The 15,496-nt window shown below is 47.4% G+C and overlaps 1 protein-coding gene across 1 annotated transcript in view; it reads left to right on the top strand.

Moving 5' to 3' along the window:
- LOC105448293 (RNA pseudouridylate synthase domain-containing protein 2-like) overlaps positions 1 to 15,496 on the top strand; it is a 120,329-nt gene that overhangs the window by 67,057 nt on the left and 37,776 nt on the right. The window contains exon 3 of the mRNA XM_011686795.1: positions 14,664 to 14,768. Within this exon, the coding sequence (XP_011685097.1) occupies positions 14,664 to 14,768 (105 nt within the window). The remainder of the gene's footprint in view (positions 1 to 14,663; positions 14,769 to 15,496) is intronic.

The following is a 15,496-nucleotide window of genomic DNA, read 5'->3' as shown; positions in this document are numbered from 1 at the left end:
TTGATGTAGTAGTGTGTAGTGATGTGTCATGTTTATTACCACATCAATATATCTCACGCATACATATACACAAATTTGTCGGTTACCAATATATCTTTATTTAGGCTTCTATACTTAATTCTAACGACTCACATATACTCATTTCTTTATTGCACATCTGGCTCTGCCTTCATTTCGAGCATATAACCTGCCTAACTTTTCCACGAAGTAAAGGTTTTGGTAAATTGATAGCATTAGTCGCCATGTTGAGGTTAAAATGGATAACGAAATCTGTAATTATTTCATTTTTTCCCGTTTTTGGTACAAAATGCACCAGAGCCAGATACATTAGCATGTGTGTTTTAATCGTGGAAAAGGAAATTTTATTTTATGCGATTAATACGAAGTAGTTAGTAACCAACAAAAATGGTATTTTTGTCGATAAAACAGACGGCTTTAGCATCCTCTTAAAATGCAATGTATATGTATTCTCTAAATCGGAATCAGTGGATTGTCACTGATTATCAACTGGTTATCCACTGAATGCATCAGTCCCATATATATCACTGATAATCAATGAAATTCAACTTCATTCTCTCGAAAATCACTAATAAATAAATGAATAATCGCTATAATCGTTGACAAATCAGTGTATTTCGCTGTTCGCTCGGCAATTGCACAGCAGATTCGGCTCTGTTTTACTTATTCATTAGCATTGCAAGGCTGACTCAATCAGTAACTTTTCCACTCATTCAGATTTAGAGAGTATTTATATGTATTAAGTTTGAAATATTTGTTGAATATTTTATTGGATACATAAGATTATTGGTTATTCACAGTTCTGCAATTAGATAATAATACACTTAATAGAGTTATTAGAGAAAAGTGACAACGAGATATCGTGTTCCAGATAATTTTCTGAATTTCTTGTACTTTCAAGGAATACCTATACATATTTGAAAGCATCTTACAAAGATTACTGCTGTTTGCCAAAGCGAACTACTGAAAAGCCTCTTGTCGATCGATCGCTGTGCGTAAACCGCCCCTCGTTTTAACTCTCGTCTTCCCGCTTTATTCTCCGACAGTTTGCGTAGTTGAATTTAGTACCGCTCGCCCCGCCCTAATCTTCCGCAATTCGCGATCGAGCTCAATTGAGATTTAAGTGCGGCCTGAATTAAAGTTAGACGGCGAAAATTCGCCGAGTCTTCCGTTTTTTTTTTACGCGCGGTACTTTCGCAACTTCAATCTTTTATTACAATACAGAGTGGGATTAGTCATCTACCCTTTGTAGCACGAAAATATGTATATGAACGAACGGTACAGTTTCCCCCGTACTTCCGGCGTGTACTTCCGACTCAAAGGAATATTGTATTACAGTCTTGGCGTTTTACAATTACTTGCTTTTTTCTTCGCCCGACTTTAAGAGAAATTGCAGGAGAGATCAGTTCCTCTGAATCATTCCGTAGACCGTGGAGTGCGCAAATAATTTTATGAACGCATCAGCGAGATTACTTTCCTTTGTAACGTAGACGCTTCCGATTTTCGCCCTTACGCGTGTTTAAGGCCGCCTTGTACTTTCTGAGATTATAATTTCGTAGGTCGGCAACCCCTCCTCGCGTAGCGAAGCGTCGCGAGATATTTACGTGATCGTGATCACTCTTTCTCGCGGAGGATCCGCGGTCTATAATTCACGAGAGAGCACGACATTTGCTAATCTGTGATGGCGTGTTTCCGCGATTGCTTATCGCTTTATCCTGCAATATTATCGCGAGCGTTTCAAGAGCGGCCCCGGCCCGTCCCCTCATGGCCGAGCTCACGAAATTCTTAGGCGAGGTCGATCGAAATCACCTCGCGCGATGTATAGTCCCCGAGCTCCGCTCGAGTTTACTCTAGAATCGGTTGGTGCAGCCATGTCGAAACGATACCCGCGTAGTGGTTCTCGACTCCCGTGCACACGCGGTGTCCGAAGAAACGCGGGGCGCGTTCGAAGGGCTGCCGCCGCCATGCCGGTTCCGGCGAAGGAGCACGCGGAAAGTTGCGAAATAAAGTTTGTCCGCGGAAGATTTTATTTTCGGAAGAAATAACCTCCGTCGCGAAAGTCGACGCGATATAGGTACACGTGTGTACGCGCAGGATCTCTGGATTCGGGCTTTTCGAAATACTGCACTTCAATAATTCTATCGCGATATGGCCATGCACGTTATACATATTGGAGGGCTGCACACTCGCCGACTCTCGCCGGCTCTCTCTCGTACAGTTCGAGGCGAGTTTGCCTTCCGGGTACATTATCGAGTGTATAGCTCTATGTAGCTTTCAGGAAAGAAAGCGGACCGCGAGTTTTTCAGGGCGCGAGTCGACCGCGATATTTCGTGGGGTATCACGCGAAAAAGTATACTCCGACCGCGAGTCTCGCGCGAGCCGGCCAACATTCTTTCACGCCACTTTAGGGGGGACACGCCGCTGCCTCGCCCTTCGAGATGCATCGTCGTCGTGCCGACGATTAAAAAAAAAAAAGAAAACGTCGGCGGGAACCGCGGGTATACGCGAGGGGTGTTGGAAAGCGTTACATCGCGAATTATGCACCTGTAGCTGCGGCACGCGAAAGCACGGAGGAAGGAGGAAGAATTAAATCGCGCGTATCACGATCTCTTAAATCTGTTCCAGCGCGGACATAATTGTTTCTCGGATGTGAGAACTCTGATATATATATATAACGATATATGTGCGTTTTGTTTCTATACGAAATCTTTTTTCGAAATTTGCAGGGCAATCTCTTTAAATTGCGAAACTAAACCGAGAAACTTTACGTGACGTGCGAATGAACAGTTCGAAAAACAATTTGCGATACGAGGGAGGCCGTACCGCCGAAAGTTTTTAATTAGTACAAACCGCCGCAGGTTTAATTACGGAATGTGCGCAATGGTAGTACTTAAGTATGCTACTTTATGGAACGGAACAATAAACCTGCTAAATTACAGCGGCAAACGTAGCAAAGTAGTAACAGCTATTAAAACTTCAGTCAGACGGTGCATAATGAAGTTCCCGAAGCTGCGAAACTTGCCGAGGCTTAACTACGATTGCTACGCGGTAGAGCTTTATATTGTTTCAATAACTATTATAGAGCGCTCTCTCGCGTTGTTAAAGAGCCCGGATATACGATTGCAGCGAAATGAAATCGGATTGCACCGGGGATAAAGAAAGCCCGCGCGCACGGTACCCATCCTGGCAGTATATCTACCATCGAGGAAATTAATCCGCGAGCACGGTGGGAATCTCGTGTACGTGCGGAGGCTTGAAGCGACACGTGAGACTGTTTCCATTCGAACGGATTCCGCCATCGTTACTGCGTTGAAGAGCGAATCTCCTCTCTCGGATTCAGTTTCGAGCAGCGTGAGAGACCTGTCGACGAAATAAAATTTGCCCTCTCTCGCATTAAAGAGAGAGAAAGAGCGAGAGAGAGAGAGAGAGAGAGAAAAATCGAAAACGATAAGTCACGGACGTCGCGTTCGCGAGCCCGTTACTCGCGAAAACGAGGGCAGAATGGAAAAAAATCCCAACGACTATTGCGCGCCGGGGGAGACGTGACTAATACACATCGCGCGCGCGCGAGGAGGCACGTGAAGACGTGGCGAGCACCGCGATGCGTGCTTGCGCGTAATTCTTCTTCCTGTCCGCGGGGTTGAATACGCGGCGGAGCGCGGCGGGGGACGATAATAACCACGAGGAACGATACGCTCGTTCAGACCCACATAATTTTCCGTTATAATTAAACGTTCATTACGCCTAATGACGGGCACGACAGCCGGGGCTTTCAGCTTGCTTAAAAATACGATGTGCCTTCGAGGTGCCTTGAACTCACCCTTTTTACGAGCACGAACGTACGCGCGGGCGGTGACTATTAGTTTTGCGCACGAGGCTATCTTTTTTATTAAAATACCGCAGTCCCGAAGGGAAAGAGATACCGCATAGTTCAACGCCGAGGGCGTATGTAAGAGCGGTTGGCCCCAATTAGTATATATATATATATATATATATACATATATATATATATAGGTATGTACAGTTTTCTAGCTCTACTCGCAAAGCGCTGCTCCGTCATCGTTCGGTAAACGTAGTCCATAGCCTCGAAAAAATTATATAGGCAAGGAGCACTCGTGACTGGGAACACGTGGTGAACTGGTATTACGAAAGTTTTTAATTGCCGGTGTCTTCAACTTTTTCTCTCCTTTTCTTTTTCCCCCTTTTTCTGTCGCGTTTGCCGTTCGCCGCCAATCTCCGACTTTCGCACATTCAACCACGGATACCACAACCCCTCGTTCTCTCTCTCTCTCTCTCTCTCTCTCTCTCTCTCTCTTCCTCTCTTCCCTTAACTTTTTATCTGAATAAAAATATCAGCGTCTCTCGGTACGCGTCGTTTCGCTCGCTGAAACGTGTCCTCGTGCGTGCAAACCGCCGTTTTGCACCAGGACGAGGAAATTAATTAAAGCGTCTCGCTCTCCTTCGTGCATCTGCGGGATGAGAAGGCGCCGGAGGGAAACAAATGAGGAGCGTAGCGCATGAGATGAGAACGCGCGAATTGTGAGAAGAGAGGCTGGAATTCACGTTGAACTTACGGAGCTTACTACCGACGCGTTTCCGTTAATAGATTCCTTTCGACAGATTCGCTCCTTTTTTTTCCTCCCATCGCGAAAGTTTTTGACGAGCGCGAGCAATCGCGGATTTGGGAGCGGCTTCGACGCACACGCCTCCTTTTCTCCTCCCTCCCTCCCCCGTTTCCCGCCTGTTCGCGGGGCGCCAACGGGGTGATTGATCGCCGTAACTAACTTCGAGGTATTGAATTAAATGCATATTACTTGACCGCAGAACTCCGGTCGATCCCGGGAACGTCCGACACAGGAACAAGCGCACCCGACCTTCCCCGCCGTCCTCGTTATTCTGAGTGCATGGCGGTTAACGTCGGTGCATACCTACTGACGACGTTAATTAATGCACCCGGCGTTTCGCTCCCGATGAACATCCACGGGAGGCGAGCCGTCGACGTTGAGTGCACACCGACGCATCGCGCGGCCTGTCACGTTACAAGTAGTAGCCAGTAGCTATCGAGGGGGTTGAAACGCATCCTCGCCCGCTTGGCTTGCTTACACGGACACGACGTCGATTAGGTGGGTGCGCGGAGATTCCCGCGGGATCCCTTAACTATATCGGAAAGAAACCATTTACATGATACGGATATTACCGCGTGCGCGGAATTAAGGAAAAATGAGAGCGATGCTAATTACTCGAGGATTAGGGTTAATTAGTTGCTATTAATTATATCTCAATTAATTTTAATAGCGTTAATTAATCATGAGATTTACTCGAGATCTTCCACGAAAGTATAAAGGCAATTAGGTCCCGCGTGCAGTTTTGTAAGTTTACGTTATAACGACGGCGCACACTGGGATGAATGGTGTTCCTCATCGCCACAAAAGAACTCTATTTATGCTTTTATTCCGTACTCCCGGCTTTTCATTCGTCGTACAAGCGTGCCTTGTCCCTATTGCTCTTGGGAGAGCAAGATCGAGCGGCGCCGCATAGCGAATGCGAGAAATACGTTTCTACGCGGAATGGAAAGTCGAGGAAATGTGAAGGGACGCCGCGCCGTTGCCGCGGCGAGTTTTGTTAAAAATAAGAGCTCAAGGGACATGCAGAAATGGGAAATTATTCCGACGTCGACGTGATATTTCAGCAGGCGGGAGACGCTACGAATATGCGTCTCCGGATATATTGCGCGGATACTATATTTATATCTAAATGCACTTTATGAGTCCCGCGCTCTCGTCGAACGAGATATTAGAATGGTGACGAGGCACGATTTATTGCGAATAAGTTTCCCCCTTTGCGTCTAATAAAAATATCCTGAGCTTCTTACAGCTGACTTATGGCTCGGGACATTTCGCCGCGTATTCCACTGCGAATCACGACTCGTGTATATATATATATATATATATATAGCATATTAATCACACCTTTCACTTTAATCATATAGTGAAATCATGGTGAACCGACCGTCGAAAACTCAAAGCGCGTACCCGTGTTTCACGCGTGTCAGAAAGCTACCATCTAAAAGTTGAAAAGGGTGCATAATTAATATTTTCTACGACGCTGCACCGCTTTAATCCGGCTTTTGGATACGCCACTGGTGTCCAGAGCAGTGCTACATGTACGAATCGTACGTGCCGCGGAATATATACGTGATATTGGCACGCAATCCAACCCCCTTTATCATTTTCTTTCTCTCTCTTTTTCTCCCTTTCTCTCTCTCTCTCTCTCTTTCTCTCTCTCCTCTTTTCTCTTTTTCCCCTTTCACTCCTTTCGTCTTTCTCACAGAGACGAGGGGCGCGCAAAGAGAAAGTGCAGAGACCGATCAAAAGGACATCGCGTGCCGCCCGCTCGTTCCGTTCACCCCTCCGGTTCGTGCCATTTTTTCTCGTTATTCGCATTTCAATTAACCTTGTTGTTGTTCCCGCCGGTTTTTTGTCCCGTCTGTGTCATCGCGGCCGATGCCCGAGAACTACTTGTCACCCCCCCCCCCGCGTTGGTGGCAGGGATCGTGTCATTTTTTCCTCCCTCTCTTGCTCTCGACATGCTGCAGCCGTGCAGAAAAAAAAATTGTACACGAACGATCGTTCTCTTTTCTTACGTATTTTTATTTTACATTGGAGGATACACGATATACAGTCTCGAGAAAGAAGGGTGTGTTACTGATCAAGAACGGTTGCGTGTCGCGCATTCATTACGCCGCGTCACACCGCCCCTTTTTTTCCATCCCCCCGTGTAATTTAATTAAAGCCGCGGTTACTCACCTGGCGCGCGTGTTTCGTATTTAAATTTCTCCGCACCGGTGCCTCTGAATTTTTCTTTATCCCATTTACGATTTGTGCGTTGCGAAACCCCCCCCCCCCCGCGCGCGAGGATTCGTCGTGCGCCTCTCTCCTATCGCTCGCCTTCGAAGGACAAACGATTTCTGCCGTAATGGCTCGCGCGGTTACAGCAAAACTTTCTCACGTATCGCAGTGAAGTGGAAACATCTCTGATTGCGCGAAGACACGCGAAGTTTAACATCTTGTTCGATCCGCGGGGGCGCGTACGCGAGCGCCGACATGTGTTCGCTGTTAGACGGGATCAATAGAACGGATTAAACAATGCCAGGCAATAATGCAAGAAGAGATTCGGGACGATTTTAGATGCGGGATTTTAGACGTAAAGTATATCACGTGTATTTAGGCAGATTATATTTCGAGGCACGATGTAAAACTGAAAATTTTGTCTTCGAAAGAAAGACTTTCCGTCCACGGAGAACCGTCCCCCTGGCAGAAGCGAGCGATTGAATAAGTTAGACACGAAAATATATCCTCTTTATACCTTCCGGCTTGGTGCAGCGCGACTATATATCGGCGTACTTATGCAGCCGGACGATCCCTCCAAAAGCCACTCGACGAGAGGATCGTTCAGCCGTTTGCAAAATATTTATAGTAACTGGGTATTATGCAGCCAGGAGTGCGTTTTGTTTGTCCATATTTTATATGGCCAGATATGGCCGCGCCGGAGCCAAGGAATTGGCAAGCGTTTTCTAACAATATATTTGCGATATATTTTGCGAATACCTTTCTTAATCAATAATTCGAAGCCACGTTCTCGACTTCTACGTGATTGCTAACCTGAATGCCACGCTTTTAAATATGTATATATATATATATATACACGTATATATTGCCGAAGAAATCCCATTAGGGACCGGGAACCGTATATGCGCGCCCGCGCGTTCGTATAGTTTAGTTTCATGACTGATCGCGATTTAACTTATTGATCATGTTGAGAAAGTTTTGCTCGCGTTCTGTATTCGCATATAGCGCAATATGTCAACTCGATTCGAGAACCGCGTATTCCCTGCGTTTTCCCCCGCCCCTCCGCGTCGCGGTGTACTCGCTCGCTAATCGTGAAGCGTAGCGATTATATCGCTTTGCGGTGTTTAGTTTACCACTTTCGCGAGGGCGCATCTCCCCGCGAACTCAATGCGCGCATTCGAAACTTCGCAATTTGCGCGGAGCGATGCGACGCAACGCGTCCTTCTAGCTCGCGCGACGGCAGCGTCGGGGACTCGGTTTTCGCCGACGAAGTTCCGCTGCGAAGTCCGTCCGCGGTGAAAATAAATTAGCGCTGACTTGCAAATTGCATTTTGCCGGCAAATACGATGAAACGGCGAAGACGGTGGAGGCGGGGTGCGCGAGGGTGTACCGAGCCCCTTTTTTCTCTCTCTCTCTCTCTTTTCTCCAGTTTTCGTATTGATAAAACAGTTTCAGTTTTATGGCCCGGGATGACGGTAGCCGTTCGCGAAAGGTCAGACTGTCCCGAAGACTTATATCGCGGGTAAATAAAGTGTCCGTATCTCACGGCAAACGACGTTACTTCGTCAGTCTCGGTTGTATGAACTAGTTTTAACGCAATCTCGGGGAAAATGTCGGAAGAACATGTTTGCTTTAGGGGCCAACCGGGGTTAGGTTGGTTAAATACTGTCGAAACGTGAGCTGTTGACATTATTATCCTCACGAGACCCAACAGTGTCCCTTTATCGAACGTCTTTTCTTTTTGTCTAATGCTCTAATCGAAAATCCGTTTTGAATCCGTTTTGGTTTTCTGGACGAGAGTTATTAATTATATCTTGCGACGAGAAAGACTGTCTTTGCTCAGCCGTCGAAGCGTTTTAATTTTGCGCATCAAAGACACTTTACGCGACAAAATGTCACGGTGATGATCAAAACCTGGGTAGCCCTACGTACATCTATATCTGCGTCATTCGAAAAGGATAACGTGCGTCGGCGCTCGAGCACTACTGCGACGACGACGCTGCAGGCGCGCGCTGTTCGTGCAATTTTCGCTCGAATATGCTGCTTTCAGACCGCAGCTTTCACGGTAAATTATACGGGCTTAATCAAACAGCAGTAGCTGGTCTTGGAAGATTGTAATCGCTGCGACGACAATTCGATGAACTATGCAACAAGGAGAATGGGTTGCGTGCCACTAGACAAATTGCAAGTTCGTAGTTACAACGAAGGAATTTTCGCGTGGCGCAGTACAGCGCACATTTATAGTCCTCTTCTCCCTTATTACAGGATAATTTATTACGACGTTATATTTTAGCAGCGGAGTCCTGGCGATAGAGAATAGCCTTTGCATCGAAATTATGGCTCGTATTTCTGCCTCCGCCCTGTATGTACATCGCGCGGCGAATATAATACGGGGATTTCTCGGGATTCCGAGGCGAACGTGCGTTCATCCACGCGCGGGTTCTTTGATCAATTCGGTATTCTTTGATCAACGGAAATTAAATGAAGAATAAGGTATTTGCGCTCGCGCGCGAAGCCTAGCTGCAGTCGTTTTGCCCCCGTCGACGTTTCTGTTATGGCTCCATGCCATAGCTTGGTCGTTCCAAATTGATCAAAGAATCCGTAGATGAAACGTAACACCCCGTGAATAATCGCGCCGTGAAAAGTTTTGCCGGTCTAATCGTCTGCAGCGCGCGGCGGCGAGACGCGCGGAACGCGCGGAGAGGTTAAAGCTTCAACAAAGCTTCGCCTTTTCCCGTTCACCGATGGTATTTAACTATCGAATAGAGAGAAAGAGAAAGAGAGAGAGAGAGAGGGAGAGAGAGTCACGAGACACACGGGTTCGACGGAGACGAAGAAAATACGATGGAGAGAGACAGAGAAAGGGGCGAGGCCCGGCTTCACGCCGTGTCCATTAGGAAATGAGGCGTTCCGAGTTTAAGGGGGGTTTTACCTTTGCCAGCCGCAAAATTAGCCCTCGTTTCATAAATTTTTTTTCAGGAAATTTATTATATACAGTAAAACGCGAGTATTAGGATCAAGAGGAAAAAAGAATCAAGTCGATATCTTAATTCGTTTTTTTGTAATTACTTCTGTCAGCTCGAAAAACATGCCACATTCAATCGCCATTTGGAGGCATTAAAATACATTTTTATATAAATAAAAAATATTTTTTTTGCTGTTCAAATAATACCATAAATTTATGCAAAAACTCGCGTTTTACTGTATATAATAGAATTTTCCTTAAAAAAAATTCATGAAACAAGGGCTAATTTTACGGCCGGCAAAGGTGAAACCCCCTTTAACAAAGCCGCGACTAACGCTTCCACGCCGCCTCCATCGCGCTCGTTCCGCTTCGAATTACTCGCGAATTTGGATAATAAGGCAGACGCGAAGACAACACCGCACCTTTTCTCCCGACCGCGCCATTTCTCGTTTAAATCTTACACCGTCGCCGCCGCCGCCGCGTGTACGCCGGGAATATCTCCCTAATTGCTATTCCGCGAATTACACGCACGCGGATAAATTCGTTTCCTACAATAACGCTCGCCGTTTGACACGCGATCGTGCCCTTCGAACCGCGGTGTCTCAATCACGAATGCGCCACGCGTTCCGCTCCCGTTCACGCATACGATTCTGTTTCGTTTACGCCGCTGTAAATATTTCAGCTATATCGTAACGGGAGGGAACTTAGCTTTTAGCACGATTGCTTTAGTTCTTCAACTGTATTTTTCTTCGCATTCAGCACACACTCAGTTCCGTGAACACTTTTCGCATCAATATGCCTCGATATTAATATTTATATCCCATTGGCCATTAATATGGTATTATTGTTATGTAGCTCATAATGTCGAGTTTCTTCGTGATAAAGATTAACGACTGCCCGGTTATGATGCAACGCGCAGTAAATGATAAATCGTTGTCACGTTGGTGACTATTATTGCTACCGTTGCCGATGGGACGGCCGTTTTACTCGGAACGACTATTAATTAACGCGGCCCGATGATGCCTGACAAACACTTTTTTTTTTGTTTCCATGCCGATCGATCGGCCATTGAAATATTGGGCCTTCGAGCGTTTTTTCGATGCGAACATTACATCGCGGTCGCGGTAACGGCTATATAATACCTCCTTTCATCTCTTCATATCTATCGTCAACGCTGTTACGTTACGTTTTAATCGCTAATTCTTTTGACGTCGAGGCATGGAATCAATCGGCGGCCATACGAGTTATTATTATCAGGAATCATTAAGCCAGTCATGCATACCTTGAAATATTCATGAAGGCAGTAAAGCGGAGGACGCGCTCGCGCCGCTAATGAAATGATCCATTGCCGTGATAATCGACTTAATAATAATACCGTTCAATCATATAGCCGGCCTCCCCCCCAAGTTCATTTCCCAATTCCGTGTTCTTCGTCATCGAACGCCGGAAACGTCAATCTAGGAATTATTATACGTTATGTATCGAGACACGGTAATAAACGCGTAAACACTAACGAGCCAGCACTAAACGTTACACGCGATCAGGGGACTGCGATTAAATGTCGGCCGTAACGCGGCGGCGCTCCGCGCGCGATTAATTGAGACGTTATAGTGTGCAAGCCGCGCTCACAGTGAAAGAAAGATCTCTCTGGGTGACGGCTTCAGTCAAGGTTGATATGGAAGTAGCGCGCGGTCACTTCGCTAGAAAAAAAATAATAATTGTTTTTATTTACTATGCATACGTATAGTCACAAGACTCGTAATTGTTTTTTCTGGTCGCCTATTAATTTTTCCGAGTTTTTACACAGTCTAAAAATAGACCGAATAGCTAACGTTTCATAACGTGATATCACAAGTTACACGTATATTCACGTGCTTTCGTTTAACGCCATTTATGATAACATTGTTAATGGAGTTTTCTCGAATTCTTGAAAACGTCGCGCACATTTTTATCTTGTAAATTGCGCGAAATTAAGTTACAAGGACAGGCAATTTGGCCGGTAAAACGGCCGGTGCGACCGCAGGAAATTCGTGAAAAAAAATTCGCGGCATCAACGGGACACAAAGTAAGACTCCCTCGCTAATGACTCGGAAGTGTATTACCTCGGCTTGTCCGTCCATCCGGGGGACGTGGTGGATAAACGGATAAATTGAGTTTCAGCGGCGGCGCTGAAAATGTAAATTCTGAATGCGGGCGATCTGCTTTCTCAATTATATCGCCGGTGATGGATGAATCCCAATGGGGCGTCCCGCTTTCCCGAAGAAAAGCGACGCTTCCGTCCCTTTTGTCGCGGCCGCTGCTCCCCGGGTTTTATTCATAAATACCGCGTGACGAGAAACGTTCGCGGCAACGCCGCGGTCGCTTTTACCTCGGAAATCGTCTCCTCCATAAGATTTGATAAATACAGCGACTCCGACATAATATAAACTTCTCATTACATATATATGTATTCTCGTATATTATGTAAGCTTCTCGTCAAGTTCATCTCGCGAAAATCAGGATTTCCGTGACAAATGTCTTCGCATTAGGTAGGTCTCTCGAAATTCCCGGATGCAAATAATTAATGTTATACGTTTACCGAGGGATTTAATGGTCCAAAAGTGTGACGCAACAACAGCGGATCGCTCCGCAGAATACAGTGGGAGGGGGAAATTCGGCGTCGAGCAAGTTATTCATCATTCTTTTTTATCCCATATATAGAAGAAAGTTTTCACCACTTCGTGGACCGTGTGTATGCACGCGCGCGTACGTGCACACACGTACACATATGGAGACGCAGCCGCAGTCACGTACCGTGAAAATAGGATCTTTCGAGTCTTGTTTGAGCCGCATTTTCGGCTATTTTAAGGGAGACGAGTTGCGGCGGGCGGCCTAAGCCAATTCCGCAATCAAAGCGCGAAATGCGCAAGAGACGTCCAGACAGACATAAATTATTCTCGAGAAGTGTCTCGACGCGAGAGTCGACATGTCATTTTCTTCTTTGTCTTTTTTTTTGTACACTTCGCGAGATGCTTCGCGACCTCGGGATTGCTTAATCGTTCGCGCGAGTTCAAGATCAGGATTGCGCCATGAGCGCGTGTGCGCCTCCGCACGCGTTCCTTTCTCCTCGTACAGGGCATTTCCCCGGGCGTTATGGTGGAAGGATATCGCCCAGGGTAGAGAGAAAGAGCTACCGCAATGCAGGCAAGGGCGTTGTCAGGGGCGACCCTAGCCGACCCTAAAGCCTCATTCGCACCGAATGCGCGGCGATACGTTTGCGGAACGGCACCCGCGTGTCCGATCGGTCTTTCGATTTCGATTCGACGCGTCGGCCGGTGCGGGTGCTATTAATTCGTCCCGACCGGTCCGCGCTCGTCCGGATTTGCGTGCGTTCGTCATTTGTCGGCCGCACGCTGCTCTGCTGATGTTACCCAGGCTCGCGAAAACCGCTCTCGATTCACACGCTCGCAGCGAATTTCGTAATAGGCCGCAGGACTCGATGGACCACAATGCCGATAACACCGTGGCAAAATGTTCCTCTCGGATGTCCGTGACGTCCAAGTTTATATATACAACTCTCGACAACATTCCGGCCGCAATTTAATTTATGCGCAGTCTCTTCTATTCCGATATAATTATTTTTCTTTTTTTTTTTCCCCTCATCTAATCTTTTCCAACGGGCTCGTATTGGCAATTTAGATTTGTAAAAGTTTGCCTATAATCCAGATATCTCCCTCGGTGACAGGATTACGGACGGCTAATAGGACGTGCGATGTAATCCCGTTAATTCCTCGTTATGCAAATGGGCGGGACACGCGATTGCGTAATTGTGTTAACCTTCAGCTGAACTGCATCTACATTTCCGAGGGACATGGTATACGGGGGACATCTTGGACTCTAAAATTCCCCCACGTACTACCATAAGTCTTTTAAGTTTCAGCTGCACTTTCTGCAATTACCTTCAATCTTTTTGTTTCCTCCCCTTTCGCCTTACGGGCCCGGGGGAGTATTCGTCTTGTTTCGCTTTAAATGCAGAAAGCGTAGGAAAGTGGAAGAGGCTGAAAGGGGCACACTTCCTTTCGCCTGTCCTTTCGCGTTTGTCGTTTAAGTTAATTAGGAAAACTAAATTATATACGCTAAAACGAAAGCGCGAAATGGTTACTAATTCAAGCGTTGCCCGATCACGTCGAGCGTCGCGAGCTTTCGAACGGATCGCTCGAGGAGCGTGTTCAGCAAGTTCGCGCGTCAATATTCGCGATACCGATTAAGATTTGACGATAAATCCCTGCTCGATTAATTGTCCTTCCGTCCGTCCCGCCTGTCCTTTCGCGAATCGACGTGAAGGGATAGTCATTACCGGGCGGCCGGGCGTGTAGCAGTGTCGAATTATCAAGCGTCAAATCATGCTCCCGCGGATTTCGAGGGGGAGGGAGAGGAGGGGGGAAACTGCTCTCTGTATTTACTCGTCCCATTAACGCCGGATTAGTATGTGGAACGTAAACGCGCGCGTAAAATAGAGACGAGTTAACCGAATTACCATAAATCGATGCCCGCGTCCCGTTGCCTTTGCCGCGTGCCGCCCGCCTGCTCTCGCGCCTGCGGCAACATCGACGGGCAACATCCGGATACACAATGGTCGATGATGCCTTGTCGGTGTCCATTGTATCCGATGGACGTCCCCCGCGGGCCGCTAATCCATCGCAGATTTACTTTAACCGTCTCGCGGCTTGCGCCGGTTAAAAGCGGCCCGATATTTAGAAAATTAAGATCACGTCAACGCCGCTATTTCAGTATATATAATGGAGGAAGCGCGATGGAATAAGTAATGAGGTTTACGTATTTTCGTTTTGCAGGTCGATTTGAAGCCCCTGCGGGAGGCGGCGGTGGCGGTGCCCGCGCCGAAGATCACCGAGAAGCGAAAAGCCGAGGATGCCGACGCCAGCAAGGATCTGAAGAAGGTAAACTGATTCGGCGCGCTTGTTTGCGCCGCGTCTGTTTGGGGAGCGATTTAATAGATTGCAGCGCGGCTGCGATATTAAGGGAGATTCGCTCTTAAAATGGGCGTTGGAACGCGCGCCCGTGCAGCTTCCAAGGGTACATACTATCGAATTACGGGTTACTTCGGTATTCAGTTGCCTTCGTTGCTTCATGCCCGCGAACCTCTTTTGGTGCTGCAGCTTCAATTAGTCGGGAAGGCTCTCGTTTGTTTGTTGCCCCATGTCGCGTCGATTTTCGGGCATTACCGCGCAGGGCTTTCTATAACGTTGAGCCGCGCGGTTATACGACGCATCGCTATTTCCATTCGTTCCATATGCTTTATATCGAATCGCGTCGGTGCAGCGTTATCGAGAATCACCCGTCGTGATTCTCGCGTCGGTTAACGCCGCGTTATGCGGCTACGCCGTTATGTCGGGGCGACCGGTATATGGATGTCCATTTCCAAGCCCTCGTAACTCACCGAGGGTCGACCGACGCGGCGCGCGGGGGCGAAGGCGCGGGGACGGTCGCGGGTTAGAGTTAGGAGCAGATCACGTGTATCTACCCACCATCTATCCCGCCGCCGCGTATCTCGGTCGTCCCCGTCGATATTCGGCGCGTCGTGGCGTCAGCCGCGAGGCACGGCCTCATTAATCTGCCCGCCCATTCGCTCGCTCATTAACGAAATAAACGCGACCGAGAGGTTGGG

This window comes from Wasmannia auropunctata, unplaced genomic scaffold (assembly GCF_000956235.1).
Source record: "Wasmannia auropunctata unplaced genomic scaffold, wasmannia.A_1.0 LD336088.1, whole genome shotgun sequence".
Classification (NCBI taxonomy): Eukaryota; Metazoa; Arthropoda; class Insecta; order Hymenoptera; family Formicidae; genus Wasmannia; species Wasmannia auropunctata.
The sequence above is the reverse complement of the archived record's forward strand: the minus strand, read 5'-3'. Positions and strand labels throughout refer to the sequence as shown.